Source organism: Poecilia reticulata, chromosome 12, assembly GCF_904066995.2.
Source record: "Poecilia reticulata chromosome 12, P_reticulata-male-v2, whole genome shotgun sequence".
NCBI lineage: Eukaryota > Metazoa > Chordata > Actinopteri > Cyprinodontiformes > Poeciliidae > Poecilia > Poecilia reticulata.
In genome coordinates, this window is record NC_088841.1 from 12,741,579 (window position 1) to 12,767,780 (window position 26,202).

Consider the following 26,202-nt stretch of genomic DNA (forward strand, 5'->3'; position numbering starts at 1 on the left):
CTGATAAAGAACAAATTGTGAATCCAAGTTGTTTAAAAAAAATTATTTTCAAGCTTTGAGCAACGACCTGTGACCCCTTAACATCTGGAAAAGACTAAATTCTGGCATTGTTAAAATTTCATGTGAAAAATAAGTTTATTCAAACAAAAGAGGCATAAATGGTTGAGATGTGCAAAGCTTTGATTACTTGCAAAATGTTACAACAATTAACAAAAAGAGACAATAATGCTGAGTTTCAATAGTTTATGTTTTATAATGTTTTTCTGTATTTTGTTAATTCAGACTGAAGGCATTTCGTACATTTATTTCTGTTTCTTTTTTAAAGCTATATTTAATTTTTGTTTTAAGGAAGAACCTGTCACCTTTGATTAAAAAAATTACTTTTATAAAACGTATCAATTTTATAAATTTGACGAATAAAAACAATTATTTTTCCTACTTTTTAAAGCACATTCAAACGTCTCGCTAATGCTGATAAATCTAACATCCTGTAAAACTCATTACCTAAAGATTATGTAAGAAAGTATTCATGAAAACACAAAAAAAAATCATTCACAGAGCCTGAACGCTGACTACACTAAAAGGAAATGCATAAACATGCAGGCGCGCACACGCTCGTCGTACTGGCACGGCCCACTCACGTAAACACGGTGACGCAGACATTTACTGTTTAATCTATTTAATTGAACCCGACTTTGAATAACTAAACAAATGAGGAAATTCACGAGGGGCACTCGATCCCTTCTTGGATAATGGATTGGAGATTCCTTTCCCATCGGGGCATTTGGGGGAAACAGGGCCCAGTAATCTCTGAATTGATGAGTTGACTGCATCAAATTTCTCCACTAAAGAGCTGTTGAACCCCTGATACAGTGCTGGTAGGTAGCCAGATACTCAATTTGCAGACATAGGCACAACTGCAGGCTTTCTCTAGTTTCGCTATCAGAATGGCAGGGAACTGCAGATACTTTGAGATGAACCGGATATCCCCTGCTTGTAAGATGCGCCGTTTCGCAGACCAACAAAACAGACCTAAGCTCCATGTTCTGTAAGGTGTGAAATTTATTAAAGTCCGGCTATTTATATATGAATCGTCATAATTACAGTAGGGAATAAATAATACATAAAACATTTTCCACATAAACAAACATATACATCCAGTCCCAATTCCCCAACTCTGATTTCCACAGTTTATCTTTGAGATGGTTTCAGGTACAACAAAGCAAACGAGACACATTTGAGAACACACCAAATGCATAGAAGTGATTGGACCCCTGGGTACTATTTTAACATGATATCTACATTTTTCAAGAATGTACAAAGTCCTCATGCCCAGCGCCTTCTTTAATGTCCAAGAATCGGATTTGTATAAAAATAAAGTCTCCACATTTATGGATCATAAACGTTAAGTGTATATTTAAGTATATTTTCGCATATACTTAAGTGTAGACATTTGGCAACAAACAGACATTTAAAGATGCTACGCATTGAACTGGATTTTTCACCTGATCATGCCAAAAGTGATCAAGTTAAATGAGAGAAGTGTGATGGGATTTGAGCAAAAAACATAAATAAATAAAAAAATAAAATATATAAGTGTCTAACGTCTAACCCAGTTCTTCCTCCACTAGCTAGTTTTCTTTAAAAGACTCCAGAGTGGCATTTACAAAGAATAGATTTAGTGACAAATTGGTAATTTGCAAACATTATGTTATCACGTTTTAAATAATTTTTATTTTTCTCTTACATATTAAATTAATCTGGCAGCTGCAAGTGAGATCTGACCAGTGTTCTGCTACTTTACACAGACACCGCCCCCTTTGCACGACTCCCGCATTTCTTCAGTCCAACAGAACACGAAAAGAACGTCAGCAGGAGACAACAGAGTCAAGTTTCTCGCTGTCAAAATTAAAACTGCCCGTGATCCACTTCGTCTAACCAAGACGCAGGGCTTGCGGGAAAATCCGGGTACCCACCGCTGCTGCCAGTGGAGAGGTCTGAGCTGGGGCCGTTGGCGGCCCCCATGGAGACTCTCACAGAGGGGTTGACGCCGGGTCCGCCGCTCTGAGTCATGATGGAAAGGCCCGAATCGGGGTAAACGAGGCTGGTGATGAGAGGCTGGTGTCTCGGCAGGGCGTGAAGGGACCCTGGCGACTGGGGGAGGCCGTAGGGGCTGCTGGAGCGGATGTCGTGGAACTGGTCCTGGGAGGGAAGCGTGCCATGGTCCAGCGGGAAGGAGCTGTGGTTGTTGCCGGTTTGGCGTCCTCCTACAGCTGGAGAGGACTCGCTCAGGCTGCTGTAAATGCTGTTGGTGTGGCCAAGCTCTGACATGGGCGGTTCATCTGTGCAACACGAATGGGGAAAAAAAAGAAGTGGTTGATTTGACCTAATTTTAAGTAATTCTCAGTAGTGAGTGCCATCACTTGTATATTTCTCCTACACACTGAAGTGTAGGCAAACACATGTTCATTAGTCAATCCGATCATTGGGTTCAATCACAGTTTAATCTAAATCTGTAAACTAAATTAGTTTGAAGTCACTGAATATTCTTGCAAGGCTTGCAAACATCAGGTATTCATAGAAGTAAACTTTTGTCACAAATTTAATTTATTTTAGAAAAAAATATTGGACTGCATTCATGTTGCGGGGGGTGGATATTTTTAACATTTTGAATGTAGATTCGTATCAGAGTGACAAATTGCTTGGCTGCTGTAGCAGCTTTTCTTACATGTTTCTCTCTGGCAAAAGCAGAGTCGTTGATGATTCCCTACGTTTGGGTATTATAACTTATCTGACATTAAGAGCTGCGTTCTTCTGCTACTGTGACTAACACTGGATGAAAAACTGGATATGTTAAAGGAGACATGGCAAACAAAGTCACTGGTCAGTCATTACATTATGGATTATGCGACAAAGAGCAGATTTTGCAAATATCCCTTTCATTTTGTCTAAAACTTTTAAGAAAGGTCATGTTTGCTAGTTAAAGTAATTAGAGGAGCCGTTATTTTTCTGTTTTTAATCTGTCTTTGTGTAAGTAAAATCTCCTTTAGACAAAAACACAGTGTTGAATGCAATTTTCTTTGTTTCATGTGATGTTTCATAACATCTCACATCTTCTCTTTACTCCAACAGCAACATTTTTTAAGCTGACTTTGACTTCATGACGATATTTGAAACAACGAAAAGATCATCATTTTTACTACGATGCTTATTCTCACTACTGCCTTTTATAACTCTGTTTTGTTTGCTCTAGGCCACCAACATCTGCACTTCCGCGATGTTGTGCGAGATGCGTCGCAGCTGGTGCTGCATTCTGTTTCAAATAATTTTTTATCTTTAATTGATTTCTAGGCAAATGCAGCGATGGACTGTATCTATAAACCTTACAGCATACGTCATACACAATAAAATCTGTGAAATAGCAAATATTTTGCATAACCCTGAAAGAAAAAGAAAAGTTGGGATATTAAAAGTGTTTACTGTTAATACCAAAAAACTTCAATGTAAATAACGACTATGTTTCAGTCTCCTTGTCTCTGAGACATGCCATGTACCTTCTTATTTGTAAGAGACAAAACATACCTGTGAACGACACCTCAGCATCGCTGTCCATGCCCTCCTCCTGAATGCTGTTATTGTCAGACTTGGAACTTCCTCGTGACCTCTTCATGTTGCGGAAATACTGGCCCCACCTTTGCCGCCCGGCGTCCTTCTTCAGTCGCTTTTCTTTCGCTCGTCGGTTCTGAAACCAAACCTGAAGGGCGAAAAAAACGAGATGTCAGAAATGGAAAATGTAATGGTAGATGACCAAAGGATACATGGGAAAAGGTCACTTGATTTTCCAGTGGTGATTTATCAAAAACAATGTAAAAATTTTTTTTATTTAATTCATTTTACAAAATGAATCTCTTGATCTGAAAGAGAAAACAGTCAAGGTAGTGATTTTCACACCGTAACGATCACTTCATGCTTAAAAACCAAGACAAGAATATTGACCTTTGACCTGGGACCAGTTTCCCCCTAAATCTGCTTTATCACATCATTAATCTTGACTCCTTAAATCATTTTAAAAAATGTTCCGCATTTTTGGTCCTAACTCATCCCTGCTTTCGCTGTAACGTCTAAATTTGAACTGTCCTTACTTGAATCCTTAATCTCACACTTAGCAGTAATTCATTCAGGTCACTTGAGCACAAAGCGTGCAACTCGACATTCTTCTTAATGATATTCCACCCTGCGTGAACCCTCTTCACCCCTTCCCTTTTACTGAATAATGAGGGGCATTTTAGTGGCTTCTGTCCCCAGTTTTGTCCTTGCAAATAAAACAATATATACGACTAACACCTACAGCAACCGGCGGCGAGGCTCCTCAGTAGCGGACAATATGCGAGGGGCCCTCTCAGTATTGTTAACGAGACTGCACTTAAACAACGCCGACTTTCATGCCGACTTCATTTCTCTACATCAGGCCATAAATCCCCCCCCACCCCCTATACCCTCCACACTTCCTCTTATAAGTTTATACGCACACTTGTTCGTACAGTGAGTCTGTGCCAGATCAGCCTCAATTGTCCCTTGATAATGAAGTCAGGACACTAATGGAGTAGCTCTTAATAGAGAATAATGTACTGTACCTGGACAACCCGCATGTCCAGGCCCGTCTCTGACGACAGCTGCTCCCGGACGTGGCGGGCCGGTTTTGGAGAATTGTTGTAGGCATTCTTCAGCGTCTCCAGTTGTTTAGCAGTGATGGTCGTCCGGGGCCTTTTTGCTGTGGAGTCTGCTTCTGTAAGAAACACAAGCGATCTTCCGGTAACCCTAAAAGTAATTTTTGCTTTGTATGATTAGTTTTTGTTGCTCCAGCATGAAACTAATGGAGACGAATGCAACAGTAAGCAGAAGAAAAATAAGTAGACACAAAGTGAAGCATACATAAATTCTCTGTGGGATTTATGTTTTTTCAGTGCTGCTGTCACAATGAAAAACTGCCGTTAAAGTTGACGTGAGAAACTCCACATGAGCGTCCTTGGTATGCAACATGCTAATAAAAGCACATAATCTCTATAGCCGCAAGAAGATAATTTGTAATATACAACTTTGAGAATTTACAAAACAGGATACGTGTCTCCCTGTTTGTGAACTATAGTAATGCAATGCACACACACTTGCTGCTTGTCTGAACATCTGTTCCAAAGTGCCCAGCAAAGTGCAAAAACCATCATCCCAAATGGACGCCGCCTGAATAATTGCACCATGTCATTAGCAAAATAAACGTGTGTATTTTTTGCAAAAACTTGTGTTAACTCCCTGCATAAATCAGCAATGTAAATTGCGGACAAACAGATGGAGAGATAAAAGCCCTGACCACGCTCAGCCTGCCCAGCCCTGGAATGAGTCTGTTGGGATTCACAAAAGTGTGAGCTAAAGAAGGCTGCCGAAATGAAAAAAAGGGATGCAGTGGTTATGACTCAGAACCTGCTCCATTTTAAATCACGTTAAATAAAGCTGGATCAGAGCGATGATGTTGTGTTCACAACCAACCACAGGAAAAGTTTATTTATAGTGATCTACGGGCACCTAATTACAGTGTGTATTACTTGTAGATGTTCTTGGTAGCATATTTTGAAGGTTGGTTTGAATTTACAAACTATTTGAAAGTTTCAAAAAATGTATATATATATATATATATATATATATATATATATATATATATATATATATATATATATATATATATATATATATATATATATATATATATATATATATACACAGTGATTCTTGAGAATAGGGACAAAATGGGTTTTCATTTTCCCTTAATTTTTTTTTGTTATTTCTCAATCTTATGTATGCAAATATGACAAATAATGTTTTGGAAATGTGAAGATGCTAAGGTGCAGGCTCCCAGTTGCAACATTTTTTTTTTAAATTACATTTTTAATCCCTGACCTAGAATGCTGTCATCACCATCTGACAATACTAAATAAAAAATAATTTTTAATGACCCTAATTGTGATATTTTTACTCATTTTACAGACAAATGCTTCTCAAGAAACAAAATAAATATTATTTAAAACAAAAAAACAACAAAATGTCCATCTGACGGAGTTGACAGTGCGTGAAGGAGTTGACCCAGAACTGAAGGTGGTGACAAAGTGAGTAAAATGAAAAACTTCATACATGTGAAGTAATGCAATTTATGTAAAATACATTAAAATGAATTAATTGCACATTTAAGTGAGATTTGACAACAATTTCACTGAAAGAGTCAGAAAAACTGATGGAGTTGACAAAAAGCCAAACTACCTCAATTTATATGATGTTATTCTGAAGGAGGCCATATTGTAGCTCATCAGGTCCATGAAATCTTTATAATATACCAAAATTAAGCTTTTATTTCACATAATTTCATCAAAGTTTTGTAAATTGTCAGTTATGGTTTTGACACATCATGGTTGTGACAAACAACTTAGGAATAAAAAGAAGAAAAAAACTAAAGAATAACTTAAGCTAACCAGAGCTAACTAGCCCTCTCAGCAAAGGAAGAGAAAGGAAGTGGTCATGGGGTCCTCAGAAGTTCTGGTGCCCCCCAATAATGCCTGATTTTTTTTACATTCTTTTCATTTCTGACGGTGTTGACAAAAACTAGGGACAAATTTCAATGGAGTTGGAAAATATACAAAAATGATTTTTAATTCAATTTATTGATACTTTTATAACTATTCATATGACTACTTATACTTAATTGTCATAATATATAATTTTAGTATTTCTTTAATTATTTTAAACTATTATAATGTGTTGAGTTCTGCTCCGGGACAAGGTCTTTTATAGGCATCATCCACCGACTACAATGTTTAAAATAAAAAAAACATTCAGCAAATACCTGGAAAATATACATTGTTGTGCTCACATGACCCAGGTTAGTTTAGTCAGATATTTGAAAAGATAATATTTGTGTATATTTTATTCAAATTTTGTGCTTTATCCATAGGACCTGTTTTGTCCCTATTCTCAAGAATCACTGATATATATTTTTCGGTGCAGCTTGTTTGAAATTATGCATATATAAAATTTAATTGAGGTACAAACAACATAAATAATTAAATTAGCTTGAAAATGAATTAATGTTATTTTCAAACTAGGGGTTTCTTTAGTGTATTTCATCATCACTTCCTGTTGGACATGCTGGTTTTTTTCCCAGGGGCCCCAGGCGATCAGAAGTCCCCAAACAGTCGCAAAGCTTGCTCATAACTTGGGCAGGTCTCGCAAAAAGAGATCATCTTTGAGGATTCCCCTCCCACGCAGATCAGCCTTTCTAGGCTGTACTTTTGACTCCCTCACAACCTTATTTGGGGTCACAAAAGTTATTAGAAGGTAATCCTTAGAGCGCAAACTTATAACCCCCGCTCCCTCTCGTTCCCCCTTTCATATTTTCTCAACTTTCTTCTGTTGAGTAATGACTGATTTGCTGAAAATGATGCAACTACAGGCGGTAGGTCGCAGTTGCAGACGACCTCTCCGCCGCGCCAAACACACAACTCCAGGTGCGAACATTGCCAAATGTGCAGCACAGTATTTCTGACGGCACAGTTTGCGCATGCGATTGTGGAGTCTGCCGGCTCACCTCTCTGCTTTGCGGTCTCATAGTCGGCCTTGCAGACCAGCCTGCTGTCCTCCATCAGGTAGTACTCGTCACCTGTGGCCAGCTGCCTCTTGCACACGATGCACGCAAAACAGTGCAGGTGGTAGACGAAGTCCTGCGCTCTCCTCACCACCTGGGTGGGCGGGATCCCCTGCTGACAGGCCGCGCATTTGGTGCCAAATCTCCTTTTGGACATGAGAGGCTTCCCATTAATTAATTAACTATTTAATTAATTAATAATGACAAAAAATGATATCAATAGTTATACTCATTATCTTAAAAAAATAAACCCAACAACAACAACACAAAAACAAGGGAGGGAACTCACTTAAAGAAATCGTCTTTGCAGTAGACGTTGTCGCCCCTGCTGAAGCACTTGTCTGCCAGCTGCGCCTCACAGTCGCTGCATTTCAGGCACTTGCTGTGCCAGTGGCGATCCAGCACTTTGAGGATGAAGCGATCCACGATGTGCTGATTGCAGCCTGCGCACACGGGGATTTCTGTCGGAGAAAAGGCAAAGCGGGAATCACGGGATGCCGGGTGACAGCGGCAGGGAATGTCTGTAAAAGAAAAGACGCCCGTTTCTGTGATGTGGCACGGCCTTTCACGGTAAAACGTGACAAATTCATTCATTAATCTTTTTGTGAAATAATACAAAAAAATACGTATGAAACTGCATGCATATTATAGGAATTGTATCGCGCAAATAGGTCTTTGTCAATGATAAAATAAAATAAATATGATCCACGTGTAAGCCTGAATTTCTGCATAAACATTAAGACTAAATAATATAAAGAATAAATAAATAAATAAATAAATAAATAAATAAATAAATAAATAAATAAATAAATAAACGAAACCCAAAATGCATAAGACAACATTTATTATGTCTTAACTATTTGTTTTTGTGGCAGGTGATCGAAAGAAGATTTTTCGATTATTGGTCAGGTTTAGTTATTTACTACGTCACTGGCCTGCGATATGACTAAATATATTTTTTTCTAGTGAAAATAACCTGTAAAATCTTCGAATAATAATAATAATAATAATAATAATAATAATAATAATAATAATAATAATAATAATAAAAGGGATAAAGACTGTTAAACAAATAACAAATAAATACAATTCAGATGCAATTCTTTCTAAAACGTGCAGGAAACATTTCAAATTTAATTTGGCTTGAGGATGTACTGTTTGTAACTGATATTTAATTAAGAACGGGATCCGAATAAAACCATAAGGTGGAGATTTTCACGGTTAAACAAAACGATCAATGCCTTTAGGAACAAGTCACGCTTTCCAAGGTTTAGTTTTGTAAAAGTGCCGGAGGAAAAAGTCAATAACTTACAATAAGCAACCACTTCAAACCTTGATACCGCCTGTTCTTTAACATATAAAAGCACACCAAAAGGACTGAAGCAAAACAAAACCCGAAATGCCAGATACGATGTTATTCGGCCTCTTTATTACTAATTAAAAGAAGCTCAAGCACTTCGTGCAGCCCCTGCAATGAGTCGCACCGCTATTGTTCTGCGGGAGGACAGGTCATGAAACATTGAGGAGCCATTTCTACTTGCATCAGCAGCAGCAAGCGGCGTCAGGAACAGGTGTATCCAGGTCATCCATAATTTAGAGCAGCTCAGTAAAACTAGAAAGCTGCAGGCCTGTGGTCTCACGGCTTACACCACTACAGGGGGGCAAGCAGTTTATTCCCATATACGTGCAACACCAAAACTGTAAAATTAGAAGAAAAAAAAAAAATAAATAATACATATATAGTTTTTGATCTGATGCTGTCGTGGTAAGCCGTTCTGAATTGCCGGAAGAACACTTATTGTAATTATAAATGGTCCCTTTTCTGCATGACTGAAGTTGTGCATCATATAATAAACTTTTGTTATGCAAGAAAATGAAAATAATAATAATAATAAAAATAAATAAATCCGGAGAAGACATTTCCGGATTCAAACTGTGACCAAACTGCATTCGCTCATCTGAATTCAGGTAGATCAAAGGTCAAATGTTAATCCCATAAATATTTTTGTCCCAACGTGCAAAAATGACATATGTCCTCTTTGCTCTTTAAGCTGTTCTAATAGTACAAACTGATCCTCTAGGAAATGAAACACCCGAAGATGTTCAATATGGAAGATGTACACACCAGTTTAATAAACTAAACGTATCAAGACGTCTCCCACCAGCCCATATTAACAATTTAGCAGATTGAATCATACTTTACAGAGAAACGTTTGTTAAATAAAAAAAAATACTTCAAAAGATGTAGAAATCGTGCCTGTAGCTTTTACCTTTCCGTAACTCCTCACTGTGTGACAGCAGAGCGAGGAGCATCTCCGTGTTACTTGGTGCCTCTTTGGGACAGTTACTCTCAGCATGCCCTTCCATACCTCATGATTTACGCCAAAAGTAAAGCAAGTCTGGCTCGAACATCCACACGCACAGTCCAAACCTCGCGCGGCAGGTGGTTTCAAAATTTGGCCAGCAAAGAGTCCCGCACCAAAGCTCGCCAGGGCGCAGCGGAGTTCACTTCTTCTTTTTTTTATTTATTTTTTTTTATGCTGCACTGTCTTTGAGCCTGTGCAGGATTACGCTGCTTGCGCCGTTCCCTGGGCGACAGGCTGATAGATCAACATCAACCACCGACTACCTCACCCGGAAGAGGAATGAGCAGGAGGCAAGGGGAGAAGAAGCTAGTAGAGCTTCGACGCTCAGAGGCGTCAAACCAAAAGCTGCTGATGAGAACAGCATGGATCAGTGTTTCTTTCGTACCTTCACATCTGATTTTTGATTTATTTGCCTAAAAAAACAAACATGTCGATGAAAAATCTATTTTTCTTTAAATGTTCAAGGTCATATCGGGTTAGTTTGATTTGTAATCTATCAGTTTCACTGTGGGAGAGAGAACTGGGTACGTTTTACCTGGGCATAAAACAGAAAGAATGAATTGTCCTGTTATCGTTTGAAGAAATCAATCAGTAAAAAAAAGTGCCAATTTGTCTTTTATTCTAATGTTGTAACGTCAAAAAAATTATACAGTTTCATGCCTAAGCAATAGGAAAGGCAGAAAAGGGTAACCAAAATATTATTGAAATTATGTATAAAATGTAAAAAAAACCCCAAGACAACAAAAAACTCCAAACTAACTACTACTACTACTACTACTACTACTACTACTACTACTACTACTACTACTACTACTACTACTACTACTAATAATTATAATAATAATAATAATAATAATAATAATAATAAATAAACGAATTAGAAGGAAATATTTTTAGAAGGAAATATTGCAAATTGAACCCACAGGGCTCATTTTATGTCAGCACTGAACTGACTGAAAATAAAAAGGCTAAATAATAATAATAATAATAATAATAATAATAATAATAATAATAATAATACACGATGAGATGTTGTTACTTGTGACTTCCTCTGATATGTGGCTCTTTTGGAAAGAAGATTATTATTATTATTATTATTATTATTATTATTATTATTATTATTATTATTATTATTATTATTCAACTAAAACCTTTGACATAATCTACAATATATATGTTTTTAAATCCAACTAACACTCATGATGCTACTTGTGCCCGCAGGTGAGCCGAGCATTCAGAGACAAGTGTTTGTTTAGGGGGGAGATTGGCTGTTCAATAACATGTTGATCGGGCCAGCACCCCAATGAATTTTATTGACACTGATCTTTGGCACAAAAGAGCGCCTTGGGAAATCACGGGTAGAGCCACAAACCGGCCGGGCCCGCTGATGAATCTAAAATCAATGCCCCATTTGCCTGCATTTCCGAAGTATATGAAAGGCGTTTTGGAGAAAGGTGTGGGGTTCATAGGTCCCACAGTTACTTTTCAGCTTTGTGATAAGATATTTCTTATGTCATATTGATCGGACGCTGTTGAAGGAGGAGGGGGTGAGTCAACAGTAATGTGACAACAAAGCCATAAAATGGCCATCAGAGTAATGGACAGTCAGTTGGGGAAAGTTGCAAAGACGATCAAATACGTCCGGCTGTTTTATTTGTTTTTTGTTGAATTCAAATCGACTAAAAAGTGATATCGTTCAAATCGTTTCAAAAGTCGGTATCAGAGTGCATTTTCCATTCTTTTCGTATTGTGTCATTTACTTTGACAAACAAACATATTTATACATTTAGCGCGCGAGAGGATAAAACAAGTGTCGAACACACAACTTTGATGAGAAGATCATACGTCTGCAACAACAAATTATTGATCTCTTTCCTTGTGGACACAGCAGACCTCAGGTGTTCCACCTGGCAGACCAGAAATGGGACACCTGTTGAACATGCGGCCTGGCTGTTGTGCGGATGGGAGCGGCTTTCTGCGCCTGTTCGCTGTCTGTCGCTTATGCTGTCCGGCTCAGAGCCTGCAGCCTTTAACCGCCGTGCGTCTCACTGCGCTCCCGTGGCGACTGCAGGCTGTGGTGTGAAATGACAGCCGCGGCGCATAGCATCTGGTCGTGCAATTCTCCAATAATGATTGCTCATTATGGATTCATAACGTCTAATATATTTTTTTATTTCTATAATGAAGTACCTCTCAACATTTTTATGAATTTCTCTATTTGTGCAAGTTTGGTTTCTTTGGATATAATGAAGTGAGACGCTTGCTAGAGTTTGTGGCCCATGTGTGATTTGCTGCATTATTCACTATTTCATATTCACTTAAAGACTTTAGTAGGCCCAACATGAACACGTGAGCTTCACGAATATAAACCTTGTTTCTAATTAAATCTAATCCTTATCAATTGTATGAAGGAGATGTTACTTACCTTGACCCGAACTGTACCGGGAAAAATTTCCAGAATTTTGACAGCTTGACCCTGGGTGTTCAAGCAGCATCTTTGAAGAAGTGTTAAAAAATGTCTCAGAAAAGACGCGCCCTGTGATTAAAATAATAATAAAACAATAATAATAATTTAAAAAAATTCAGAAAATCTGCGAAAGGGATCTAAAAATCACACTTTCTTTGCGGCGTATCCTCTTTAGACTCGGTTAAAGTTTCTTCTCTTGTGGCCAGAAAAAAAAAAGTTTTAAAGGAAAAGGAAAGAAAAACAATAAGAAAAAGATGGCCTTTTTTTCCTTTTCGTCACCCACCCAGAGCAAGATTTCTTCAATATTCATGAAGTAACTCGTTGGCGCTAAACCCCGGATGATGGCTGGGCTGGCAGAGAGAAGTGTCTGACCACGAGCGGCGTCAGCTGACCCGACTGTGAGCCTGCGCTTTCCCACTTCCAGTAAAAATCTCCGGCGGGCAGCGCTGCCTCTGTCCAAGGTGCTGAAGGGGGAGTTCCTCCAACCTGGCTGCGGGGGCGTGTGTGCTGCTCCATCACCCCCCGTGGCAATCTTTAAAGCTCGCTCACACAGAGAGCGGTCTGCTCTTGCCCTCCCTCTCTCTTTCTCCCTATCCTTCTCTCTCACGCTCTTCCTCTCTCTCTCTCTCTCTCTCTCTCTCTCTCTCGCGCGCGCGCTCTCTCTCTGTATTCTTATATTTGTTTTGTTGCATGTGTCAGTCTTTCAAGACGCACGACGTGAAGGCTGGACATTGTTGTTATTCGTTCCCATCTTTCCGTTTTATTGGTTTGTTTGTTTGTTTGTTTGTTTTAATTCTGCATGTATAGATGATAGGAGAGTGTTGTGTAAGCATGTTATCTTGGCCAAAATTACCAAACCAGTGAGCTATAATGACGATAAACTTTGTTGCATGTCTTGTTTTTTTTATTTTTGACCATAATGATTAGATATTGTCAGAGCTGGTGTAAGTGAAATCAGCCCATGCGTGCAGAGGGCCCCCAAGAAACCATCCAATTCTAGTCACTCTACATAAATCCATAATAGCATATTGCCTTTCATCTCTCCTATTTCTATTTCCAACAAACCATTTATTATACATACACGTACAACCTCTTATTTATTTACTGTTTTATTTTTTATTTTTTTTATTTTTTTAATTGTACAGTGATAAAATGAAAATAAATCAATTTGGCCAATTATTACAGTCAGTTTGAAGTTGAATGGTTTTGATTAAATGACTCTATTGAAATAAGAAACATTCATACTTTTGATTGAGCCAAAATAACTATGAGCAACCCTATCTCAGTAGATTTTGTACGAACTGAGACACACAGCCACTTTATGGTACAGTAGCCTATGGCTAGCATGTTGATGACAAAGCAGCAAACTGTTGATTTACTAATTAACTCTGAGACATGCTATTTGCAATGTAAGCAACCTTTAGGGCTGTATTCTTGAAGTCGTGTCTATTAATATGCGCCAAAATCACATTCTGCTCAGGACCCCATCCAGTCTTGGGCATGCCCTGCATGGCTACAGTAAACAAACACACGCTACTCAGAGCTGCCTAGTTGGCTTTGTGCCACGTTTTACTCATTTGCCAATTAGGATCGAAATACTGCTTCTTATGTACAGCTTTGATTCAATTTTACTCGCCCAGCACCCCAGCTCACCATCAGTGTAAGCCAATTATAGAAGTACTATGGTGTTCATTAGTTCGCTCAATTAGGGCACCAGTCCTGCAAAAACATGAAGAAACGTAACTCTTTGTCATCAGTGGATTTCTCTCTCTCTCTCTCTCTTCTCTCTCTCTCTCTCTCTCTCTCTCTCTCTCTCTCTATCTCTCTCTCTCTCTCTCTCTCTCTCTCTCCTCTCTCTCTCTCTTTTTTTGTTGTTGCATGAATGGCACAGGAGGGTGATCCTCTCCTTCTCCCCCCACACTCCTGCCTGAAATGGTGTTTTATTAGTTATGGACTCTGGACTCAATATTGAATAATTAAATCCAAGTTTGCCCATCATTTGTGGCGAGAATTTGAAGGTGACTCCATTTTAGAACATTAAAACTACTTTGTTTTCACAGGTAAGAAAACAGTTTTACAAATCTAAAGAAAAATGTCTTTTGTGAAAAATGTCTGTGAAATGATGCAGTTTAGGCTTAAAAATGTGACATATCAAACTGTGAAATGGAAAGTAGCAAATGTAACACCGATTCCATTAACAACAGTGCAATAACACTAACTAATAATTAATGCCAATAGAATCAGAAACTTCTGCATTATTATCCACTTTTGTTATAGCTCTACAGTATTTTCACTGTTCCAGCCACATGGAGGGTCATCCAATCTCAATGACTGGAAATATAAATAAACAGTTACAGTGCTTGGGGGCATCCCGTAGGCCATGCTGCCCTGGGTGGTGAGCCATTTTCCCAGTATAATAAAAAACACCGTCATGTCTGCCATCATGTCTTATGGCATTGTCACGTTGTTTAGTGACACTTCCTCTTGATACCTACAAGAAACAGTCGAGTAAAATGATTTACTCATTTGCAATAAGCAAATCTTACAAGTAATATTATATTATTAGGACTGTATCAGTGTGTTTTATTTGTTTCCAGTATTAGGAATAATTTTTGTTTTCAATTTCAATAAAAGGAAGAATTTTATACAGTACATTTAATTTTTGCATTAACAGCTTGGAACAGTGGTTTACGGTTAAAGTCCATGCACAGTTTGAAATATTGTTACTTTCATAACTTTCCTTTTTCCTACAACTAATTGGTTAAAACCATTCCAAGACTCCTTTCTTGTTTGTACACAGTAAATTATTTGGAGCATCATCCAAAATGATTGGCGAAGTGATAACCCACCTGCGTCCCTCTTGAGAACGCAGCTGCGTTGGGCAATTAATTGTCCTCCATAAGGACTCTGCCTTTTGCACCTCTGAGAACTTGATTTCTGACCCCGATGAGCTGGATCAGTGGTCTCACGAGTGTTGTGTGGACAAGGACCACTTCAAAAGAACAAGCAGCGTGTCTGAAATTGAACCTCTCGTCCCTGTTCTAAGAAGAGTCACTTGCTATGATCAGAATGTGATGGTTCAGGAAATGCTAATATTTAATAAAATCAGGAGGCTTCTAGGGTAAAAGCAAATATCAGAAATAGGATTGCATGCATTTTCATGAGTGCATTCATTTAGATCTAATGTAAAAGTTGTTTTTTTCATGCAGGTGTAAGACATTCTATGTTGCCTTAAAGTAGAAATTTAACAATGTTTTTTTCTGAATTATTAGTTGGTTTTGTAATAAAATAAATTAGTCTGAGCTATTCCTGAATTGACAGGAATGGTGAACATGAGTTAATTATTTACTACGTTTGTAAATGAAAAGAACTCAACTGTTGATGTGCCTTTAGGAAAGCATTACAACTAAATATTTTTTCTCCAAACACACACACACGCAATCACACCCCCCCCCCCCCACACACACACACACATACAAAACCCCCCCAAAACTAATAAGCTGGAGCTGTAAAGACAAAACAGTCTAACAATGACCTAACTTTTATGACATTTCTGTCTTTATGTATATGATCAAAAACAGTGATTGCTATATGACTTACTAACAATTATTTTGTATATAGCTCTTTAAAACAGAAGGCCTTAACATTTTGTGTGCAGGCCTTAACATTTCCTCTTGCATACTTAACCGTGCACATGTACCGAATGTGCAAAACATGTTGTTGTGTGTGTAACCAACCGCTCAAGACTCACCAAGAAGGGGCGGGCGGGGGCCGAGTGTTGCTGCGTTGGGGTCCGTGTGCACCCATGCCACCCCTCTGACACCAGGCAGCCATTGTGCTTCTGTCATGATCAATCATGTCCTCCAAAGTGTGGTCTTGTCCGGGAGGGAGGGGGCCAATCACACGGCTCATTACACAGGCTTGGTCACTCTTACGCAGAGTTCAGTCCCCAGACACCTCGTCCTGTTGCTGTTTTGGGGAGGGAAAAAGGAGGAGCACAAATATGTGTGAAAGGTGGGTTAAAGGAAACTGAGAAAATGTAACACAAGTTCTTTATTTTATGGTGACTCTTAACACAAAACAGTGCATGGGAACCATTCAGTGATTTAACTGAATCAGTCTTCCTTGCGGTGTCATCAGATGTCAAGTGGGACACAATATTCCAGCGTGAAGGAAATGGTGATGATTTTAGTTTAGTAAACACCCACCCTTCTTTGTCGCCTGAGTAACCAACATATAGTTTTCAACTATAGCGGGCAACTCTCATTGTTTTGAAATGGCTCCATCTGGCAAGGTTTCACTGACCAGGCAAGCCGAGGCTGGCAGCCCGGAGCAGCTGGCTAAACTGTCCAACCGCTACTCTGCTTGGCCCTCACACTAACCGATACTCCGCTGGCTTCGACCTGCAAGCATACAGAGACACACACACACACACACACACACACACACACACACACACGCACACACACACACACACACACACACACACACACACACACACACACACACACACACACACACACACACACACGCACACACACGCACACACCCACACACACACACACACGCCCAACACCACACAAGGCTAACTGTCCACCAGCCTACCCGTCTTGGGGGTCAGATGGCTAAAGCAGAGGGGAGGGGATATAGTTGGGATGGCTGGTGTGGGGTGGGAAGGGTGACACCATTGTATGCTTTTGTTATTCATACATGACAACACACACACAAAAAAAATGGGTCAAAATGTTTAACTTGTTGGACAAATATCTAAAATGAATTTTGAATAGTTGGAGAAAAGACTTCTACCAAAGAGTGATCAAAAGTTCCTCTACTTTTAGATCACGGAGGATTCTCACTAACTATTTTATCAACTGAACAGCTGGCCCTTAAAGAGCCGACTGCCCAATAGAGATTTGAGGACTTGTGCATGAGGGTGTACTTTCCTCTGAAAAGGCTGCCACCTCTGCCCAGTGTTAACCCCTCTGAATATTGATATGCTAATGATTAACAACACAGGGAACAAAGCTGGACTGCTACCACTGGAAACCACTACAATGGATCCTCAGTCAGTCTTTGACACTTTTACCACCCAACATGTGCCTTTAGATTCATGTGCAGACAATAAGGCCAGCAACTGCCGATCTATTCAGCCATTCACTTCCGATGACCAGTCTAGGGTCCAGACTTGTTATCCTGTTGATTTATCCACCTTTTCTCTGCATGACTGCCATTACAGATGTTGCCTTGCTGTCAGGTCTTTCCTGTTTGTAGGTGGAAGATTTTTGTCTTGCCATCTACATTGAATAGAAGTAGAAGATTTTAACATTTCCAAATTATACTCTGGAATTATTTTATCCAAGAGTTTTGTTTGAAGAACAAATAAAAAGTCAGTGATTACCTTCATTTGCGATGGGACGAGTGAGTCAAGTCTCATTAAAGAGAGCCATGTTTTCTTTTTTGGAGAGCACGAGCTACAGTGTTGTTGTAAATAATAATCATTTATTCATTCATTTTGTCATCCCTACTAGCATTAACAAAAAGAAAGAATAAACAGCTTGTAAAGTTAAGAAGTACTTTGCTTTCAACACTAAAGCTCTGAATCTTAGAATAGACAAACTGAATAGAAAATACCAAATATTTTAAAGTTTTCCATCACAACTTACATAAACAAGTGCTAATTATTAGGAATTTCATCAAATGACCACCCATCGTGTGTTGCGCTTACTTTTGGTCCTTTTGTGGTTGTTTAAAATTGTACACCTTCCTGAATTGTAAGAAATACTCAAAGTTTGCAATCTTTTCATTTTCTTAATCTATTTGTGAGACACATTTACAGGAAAAACAAAGGCAAATATTTTAACAGACAATAGTTCCTTCAGGTAATTTCTGTCAGTCTCTTCATCACACAAACTTTATTGATTTAGGTGAGTATTTATTTGTTTTTGAACAGCTCCGTTAAGCGCCTGTCTCAGCATTTCAATCAGGTTGCAAATGAACAACAATTGTTTCTGTTGATATGCTGTACTTTTGTAAAATGTGGGGATGTACATGATGACCAGACATCATGACTTTGATTTCATGTGTTCAAGGTACATTATTCCAGAAGTCCAGTAGTCCAGTCAGATACATTTCAAAGCTTTCAGCCTTGCTGTCTTACATGTCAATCATTCCAGACAATCAATATATACTTTAACATCTGAATTCCTAACAGAGACCTGTAAGCTTGATGAAGTGTTGTTTTTCTTTAATTTCACTGCAACTTTCAACGCTCAGAGAAAAAATAAAGGAACTGTTGTTGGTTCAAGTGCTCTTTCAGATGCAAGTAAAATTTGCATTTCATTTGGAAAATATACTTCTTTATATATATAAAAAAGGAACATGTAAAAAAGAAAAATCATGATATTTTCTATAAGGATAAGATTTGTTTGAGAAGGTGGCCTACTCCTATCATCTCCAGAACCCCGTTAGTAACAAGGTTCTTGCCTCACCACCCAGCAATCTTCCCCTACACACACACACACACACCACCACCACACTATGCGTTACTTTTAGCTGTACAAATATAAGGTCCGGTGATGAATTATTTCAATTAAAAGTGTTTTCTCTTTCAAATCTTGGCTTTTAATGAATAAGTATTTGGGCTCTAACCAAAGTTCTTAAGTTACTTCAATTAATCTTTAAAAGAAGAATATAAACATACATTACAGACTCCTGTGTGAAATTATTTATTAGACTCAGAATATGTCAAAATGGAAAAGTTTGTGAAAATGTAAGTACGCCTGCTAAAAACACTACGATGTCTTGGAAAAGTATTAGTACTCCTACTGCTTTTCACAGGTTTTCATATCACAAACACATTTTGTAGTAATTATTTAATAGCAATCATCTTAAAACATTAACAAAGGTGATCAAAGAACTAATATCAATGTTGTTTTTTTTTTATTTATAAGAAATTAATTTGCAACAGCATGTCAATGGTTATATCTGAACTCTAACTGACCCTTCCCATCTCTCTAACTGAAATCTGCACCCATCCTCCTCCCCTCCTGAGAATCTCCCACTTCATAGACCGCTGGCTCCCCAGTTTGAATTCAGATAACAATGATAGATTTTGCTTTCTTGAACAAGACGTTTCAACTTGCCAATTCATATTTTTGCAACAGCGCCACCACTGTCTGTTGTCATTAGTTTGCTTCCACCATCATTATGGCTTTCACTCTTTTATCATTTTTGTTTTGCCATCACAAGGTGGAAAAACTGATTAGTGGCTCTACAAGCCAGCAGTGACCTCATGGCTATAATCTATCCATTGGAAAATTAACGGATTTAATATCAGTAAATTACATGCTGATTAATCATTCTCAATGTCAGAGCCAGCAAGAGACCCCAGAATGCCATTAGTATCACAGGGGTCAGGTGTTTTAAAGCCGGCATTTATCATGATGTCGGGTTTTGATGTTATTGCCAAGCAGGTTGGTAGACTCGATAAATGAGAGAAAATTAATCGTAAAAACTGTTTGCAGTCGCTGGGTCTGTTTTTTTAATTCCTGTTGTTCTCTTTGTGTGCTGACCATGGCTGCATCAGCTTCAAGCTGTCTTAACAGGTTTAGTGATGTTCGAAGAGCTCTGATGAGGGAACACATGTTTTTCTCTCTTTTTTTTTGCCTTTCTTTCCTGTACTAAACAGAGGGGGAGGCTGGGTGGGCCGTGTGGGCTAAACATCGTGTGGATAAGAGGCTGCCCGGCACACGCCTGCATGACGGTCAGTAATCCCACAGTCTCAGACTCATGACCCACTTTCTTGGAGGAGCATACTGCGGCAGCAGCCTCCTCTGACCCAGGAGGTGCCTCCAGACGCAGGGCGAACGGGTGGTGTAACCCCCCAATCCCCTTTAAGACAAAGAAAAAAAGCAGACTCCTTTAAAGAATCCTAAAAGCCACATAAGAGGTTCAGCAACACTAATACCTTAACTTGATGCTCTTATAATTTCTATCTGTTAAATAATCAGAGGTGATAACAATCCATTGCTTTCAATCAAATGGCATTTAAGCTTTAGGATTTTGGTAGTTGCATTGTATGCAGATGATGTTCTGTTTTAGAGGAAGATTCACAAGGGAGTCACTTCATAAAGGTAAGAAGAAATAACAGGTGCTTTGTTAACCTTGTGCTTGTTGGTACATGACTCTTAATCAGATGATCCTTGATTCGACATTTTGTGTCCTACAACAAGATATTGTTAAACTAATAACAGTACGTAAGCTTTTTAGACATTTACTAATTAAAGCAATGACTTGAGCAAAGATCATCCATTGAAGGAAACAAAAAAATATATATATAAAAGAACAGCTTCTTCACTATTGTGTCTCATCCCTTAAAAACATGCTGACCGGCATCCTGGCACGAGCCACATACAAATGGGTCAGCGAATGCTGAATTAGTGAACTGGATCATATTAGCACCACGCATCTTAATTTTATATATGCGCCACCTGCCGCGGGTCTTGCTTTTTTCGTGACGTGAAACACCACAATACACACCGCTCTTACTTCTCTCTTTATCTTAATCCCTGGCAGACTTTAAGTGTCTGGCATCAGGGCAAAATCCCAAACTGGAGAGGAGCGTGTTTGGAGACCTAATCCCCTTACCCATAGACTCGAGTTGCCCCCAATTCACCTCACACAAAGTAGGCCAAGAACAAGGAGGCACAACAGAGAGGCAAGCGGCTTCACAGGGCACGGCTTTACCGTAGTGCTAGACAAACGGGCAAGAGGGACACAGACCTTCTGTGTCCTTTGCACAGAAGAACTCACAGACAGATGCTGCGTAAGCTGGGTTTCAGAAACAGAAACAAATGTGACCTTACAACTTACAAACACACACATTTCCTGCTTTAAGCTACTTCAACGCTCATGAGGGAATAAAACAGATCATCTACTCTTAGATGTGTCCGTTGCTCTTTTCTCTTTATTGTGTTATAACTTTGAGAACACACAACCTTAGAGGGAGACAATGGCATGATGGTAAGAATTTAAGCTGTAAACACAAATGAGTAATTATTACTGTCAAGCCTGCATGATGTTGGAACCTGCTTGTTGAAGGTGTTGTTAATGTACATCTGTAGACTCGTTAGTTGCTTGGTAGGTGATCAACTTAAACCATTAGCCTTAAAGGGTCCAAACAAGTGGACACATGTGGCTTTCATAATATATTTTGCTAGACATGTGAGCTCTATGACCCACTGGTAAAGCTTTGTGTAACTGAACATGGTTCTGGAGCGGACTGGCATGAGGGAAGTTTCTTCTGCTCTTGGATCAACCCGTGAAGAAGCTGTCAGAGAACACTAATTGTTTTGCAGCCTCACCGTGCTTCGATTTTGTGTCATATAAATGCCTTCTTTACCTCTCCTCCTCCTCAGACAGGCAGATCACCTCAGGTCAGGCAGGGTCAGCCGGTTGACAATGAACGGCAAAGATCAGAAAAACTCATCCCAGAAAGACCGCCAACAAAAACTCTGCAGCACTTATAAAGGCTGAAAAGCCTTGTCTATCCCTACTAGTGCCACTCAATTAAAATTTTTCTGTTGGTTTCTCACATCCAGCAGAGAGATGCACAGTGCTTTGACTCTGGCTCGTCATGCATGGCCAGCCAATAGTGATGCGTGGCCTTAAGCAGAAAATGATTTTCCGTTAATACTGATTTGGTGGAATCTGGGAGAGGAGGCCAAGTTTAATTGGTTCGGTTTAAAAGCAGTCACTGATAATTGGCTATTATTTGCTGAGATTTATTTGTGAACATACTGAGCTCAAACACAAAGATTAAACATATTGCGTCATTATGTAGCTGTAGAAACTCAACAATCAAACTATGACTCATACTTTGCTCTTTTGCAAAAAAACAACAACACATTTTTTAACATGGTTTTAGTAAAAAAACAAATATAAAAAACAGAGCATAAAGTATGACATGGTAATACAGTAACACTCTAATACAACAAATTCACCACAAAGGAATCCCAACATAAACAAGGTTGAACAAAACTCGGATTTGAGTTTATGTTACTTTTTCTCAGAAATTTTTTTTTTAATTCAAGAAAGATAAAATAAGATAATTAGCTAAAGAAGATATATTTACAGTCAATTTTCCCTCCTCGTTACCTAAGGAAGTGAATAGGAAAGAATACTTCCTCAAATCAATGCAGGTGGGCGGAGACAGAGGACCTTAGGAAAAACAGCATTACTCTTGGACATTGTCTCCCAGTTTCTTGGACATTGTCTCCCAGTTTATGCATGAAGTTCTTGCTCCTTCAGTGACAGGAACATCTGCATCCTAGGTGTACAAAAGAGCACCAATGCAGGTCCTTCCTGTAGCAGCTGTTAGACTTTATGACCATCACTGCTCCCAACAAACTTAAACAACAATATTTTTTTCTTTTCTTGGAAGTACTTCTTGTTCTTTTTGTATGCACAAAATATCTGCACATGTTGTAACTGTAAAGTATATTTTTTTCTTGCATTGTAAATTTACCGTTACTGTATAGTTTCTTATTTTTAGTTTATCTATCCTTAATATTATCCCATTTTGCCTGTTGTTTTGATGAATTTCCCAACTGAGGAATAACAAATTCTATTCTATTCTATTCTATTTTATGTGGACTTCACATTTTGCACTGTCCAGCTTTTTCACTACATCCTGAAACTGGATGGATTCTAATTTATTTGAAGATTTAAAGGTAAAATAAAACTAATTTAATGTTTGGCTTTATCTGCTCATGATTTAAGTCTTAAATCGTTAAAAGGTAAAATGATCATCATCGTTTTCTGAAAGGGAGAATTTTATTTTGTAAGTGAAGAAGAAAGGCACTGAACTTAAAAGTAAGTTCATGCTTCCTCCCACTCATTTGAAAGTGTAAACGTGCTTTACTGATGTTCTTCTTTTCTTTGCTTTTGTTTTGAATACATATTTTTTGTGTATGATATTTTTCTTATTCTTTTATTATTACACTACATTCAATAAAGTCAAACTCAACACTGCCACCACCTGGTTGTTTGTGACAAATTTAGGCGAGAAATGTTAAGTTGACATTGTGGTGAAAAACGTATCCATACTGTATTAGCTTATATGCCACGTATGTTTATTTGTCAAAATACAGAGAAAAAATGTGTGTGTATATATTGTAAACACTGCAAAATCTAAAAAAAAATCAAACACTTCCTAAATATTGGGGTGAAGGGGATTGGTGGAAACTGAAGCATTGTTTTTGGGTTATTGCTGGAATATAAAGGGCATCCAAACAAGATTTAAGGGCAGGGATAAGAGACGCCAAGTTGAACTATGAAGTAGAGGCTTATCCATTTCTTTTCCTCTTCCTTTCATCCCTTCCTCTTGCCCTCCTTTATTGTCCCCTCAAGCCCCCTGTGGTGTTTTCAGAAAAGATTAGGGCTGATTTTTCCATTAGGCAAATTGTTTTCTTCTTCCTACCAATTGTTAGACTGATTTATAATGAGTTAGCCACAGATAGTAATAATAATAATAATAATAATAATAATAATAATAATAATAATAATAATAATAATAATAATAATAATAATAATAATAATAATAAGGAAAGGAGTTACCTCTGTATTTTTAGAACACATGTCCACTTGTTAAATATTATGTTAATTTTTCATCTGTGACAATTTATCAATTTCATGACAGCCTATGTTTGTCACTTTTTAAATTAGTTTAAAGTGATCTTAAAAATAAATTTCTAAGCTCATAATGTAATCAATCCTTCAAAATATGAAAAAGAAAATAACCATTTTTTTCCGAAAAGTTATTAAAGAACGAGCTAATGACAGGCGGCTTTACAAACTGATTTCACAAAATAATAACAATGTGAGTGTGTAATATATATATATATTTAAATTTAATTGTGTTTTCTTGTACAATGACAATGAAGGAATTCTAATTCTAATTCTAAGAAAACATGTTAAGCTACACATAAACAATTGTCTTCTTTTACAAGTTACAAGTTAAATCTGCCCAAATTGGCAAAGTCATCTGTTGAAGCTGAAGGGAAAGTTTTCTTTTTCTTTTTTTTTATTTGTTGGCTTTCTAGAAAATATGTTATTATTTCAACTGCACAAAAACACACACATGCAAATAAACAGTCATTGAAGGGAACAATAAGACGTCTTCAAAGGGATGATTTAGTGTTAAAAAAATAACAGGATCATTGTGAATCTCAGTGCGAGAAAGCAAAACAAGTCTTTGCTAAGCAGCTGAAAGCAATATTTTCTGTGTCGGATGCCAACAGAATCCCTTTGGGTAATATTCAAAGACTGAGAATATCCTGAGAAAAACAATAAAGACAGTTCATCTTCACCTATCATAAAACCAGATGGCTTTGTTTTTGTAAGCTGAGCCACCCACAAAAAGAAGAATAAATATGAGTTGCTCAGTTGTAAATCCAAATCAGCTTACCTCAATCTTATTTTCCTTTTTTGTTTTTTCTTTGTTGCCTGTAATGAGATGTTACAAACACTGACTAAGCACTCAATCCATCTAGGATTAGAGAGGGAAAAAAGGACAAGTGAAAAAAAAACGAAAAAAAACATGTTTTGGTTTTTTTTTTGTTGTGGGAAAAAATTATTTTGAAGCAGGTATAGCCTAGGAAACTACTGCCATTATGTTAGAAGAACATAAACACACAGCTAAATGTAATCATATTCAAAGCAGAATATGTCTATATATATATAAAAAAAACAGCATTTCGGGAAAGATTATATCATTTTACTCATTGTGTTGCGCTCAACATTCATCAAATTAATTGCAGAATTGCATAAATATAATCCTGAAGTCATAAAGTATTTGCCATCAGCTGTCCATTTACTTGACAAAAACACATTAAAGAAAAAAATCAGCTACAGCTATGGCAGTTCAGTAATGTGGATTTGTAAACGAACATCTTTTGTTATTTTCAGATTTCACTGAGTCTTTTAACATGGAAAGAATTTAGCCTAGATCAAAACATAAAACCTGTCCAATACTACCCTCGTGTGGTACAATGTAAGTACTACAGATACTTGGTATGAACGAATATATTAATTGAATTTGCAAATGTTGTTGGGATGATTTTTGCGAACAACATTCATATTCTTTTCGACCTTCTACCACTAAACATATAGTTTATGGACATAACCTCAACCTTTAACATGTATTTGGAAGAGTTAATTAACAAAGAAACCCCTTTAAGCATGTTTTAGTAAGAGCATAATTTGTAGAGGAAAAATACAACTCTTAAAACATAATATTCAAGAAATATCTTACATTTATGTGCAAATGAAAATGTATTTTGTACCTTTCACTTAAAAAAGTATTTTAATTTGAAGAGGAGGTCAATATGGTTTGCCATTTTCTTTTGCCTGGCTTTAATTATTTACTTTTAACATGCAATTATTATTATTATTATTATTATTATTATTATTATTATTATTATTATTATTATTATTATTATTACTTTTTGTCCAGTGTTTTTTTTTGTTACTTATTGTGCTCAAATCATAAGAAAGGCCAAGCTAAAGGCGAGTTAACGTTCACAATAGTTCCCAGATTCTTCTACTTTTGTCAATTTTGTCCTTTTCTACTGTGAAATCCAAAACCAGCTTGTTTTTGTTCAATGTAACCGCTGGCACTAACTTAG

The 26,202-nt window shown here is 37.7% G+C and overlaps 1 protein-coding gene across 5 annotated transcripts; it reads right to left on the reverse strand.

Annotated features, from left to right (window-relative positions):
* Positions 1-1,044: 1,044 nt before the first annotated feature.
* lhx3 (LIM homeobox 3) lies at positions 1,045-14,293 on the reverse strand. Of its 5 annotated transcripts, none has more exons than XM_008424399.3 (6): positions 12,476-14,293; positions 7,974-8,145; positions 7,628-7,830; positions 4,635-4,786; positions 3,583-3,754; positions 1,045-2,342 (listed from the first exon to the last, which is right to left on the reverse strand). In XM_008424399.3, exons 1-6 carry the CDS (start codon positions 12,543-12,545, stop codon positions 1,909-1,911), a joined length of 1,203 nt encoding a protein of 400 aa, XP_008422621.1. In that variant the 5' UTR covers positions 12,546-14,293; the 3' UTR covers positions 1,045-1,908. The 5 variants fall into 5 exon arrangements, with proteins under 5 accessions (XP_008422621.1, XP_008422618.1, XP_008422620.1 ...); XM_008424396.3 differs by having other exon boundaries at positions 7,974-8,205; XM_008424398.2 differs by lacking the exon at positions 12,476-14,293 and adding an exon at positions 9,955-10,826.
* Positions 14,294-26,202: the final 11,909 nt, after the last annotated feature.

Coding starts and splice junctions, on each gene's coding strand:
- lhx3 (XM_008424395.2), bottom strand. CDS start 8,278: ATGAATGAATTTGTCACGTTTTACCGTGAAAGGCCGTGCCACATCACA. Junction 7,831..7,973: donor TGCAAAGACGATTTCTTTAA/GTGAGTTCCCTC, acceptor CATGTCCAAAAG/GAGATTTGGCACCAAATGCG. Junction 2,343..3,582: donor TGCTGAGGTGTCGTTCACAG/GTATGTTTTGTC, acceptor CGTGTTGCACAG/ATGAACCGCCCATGTCAGAG.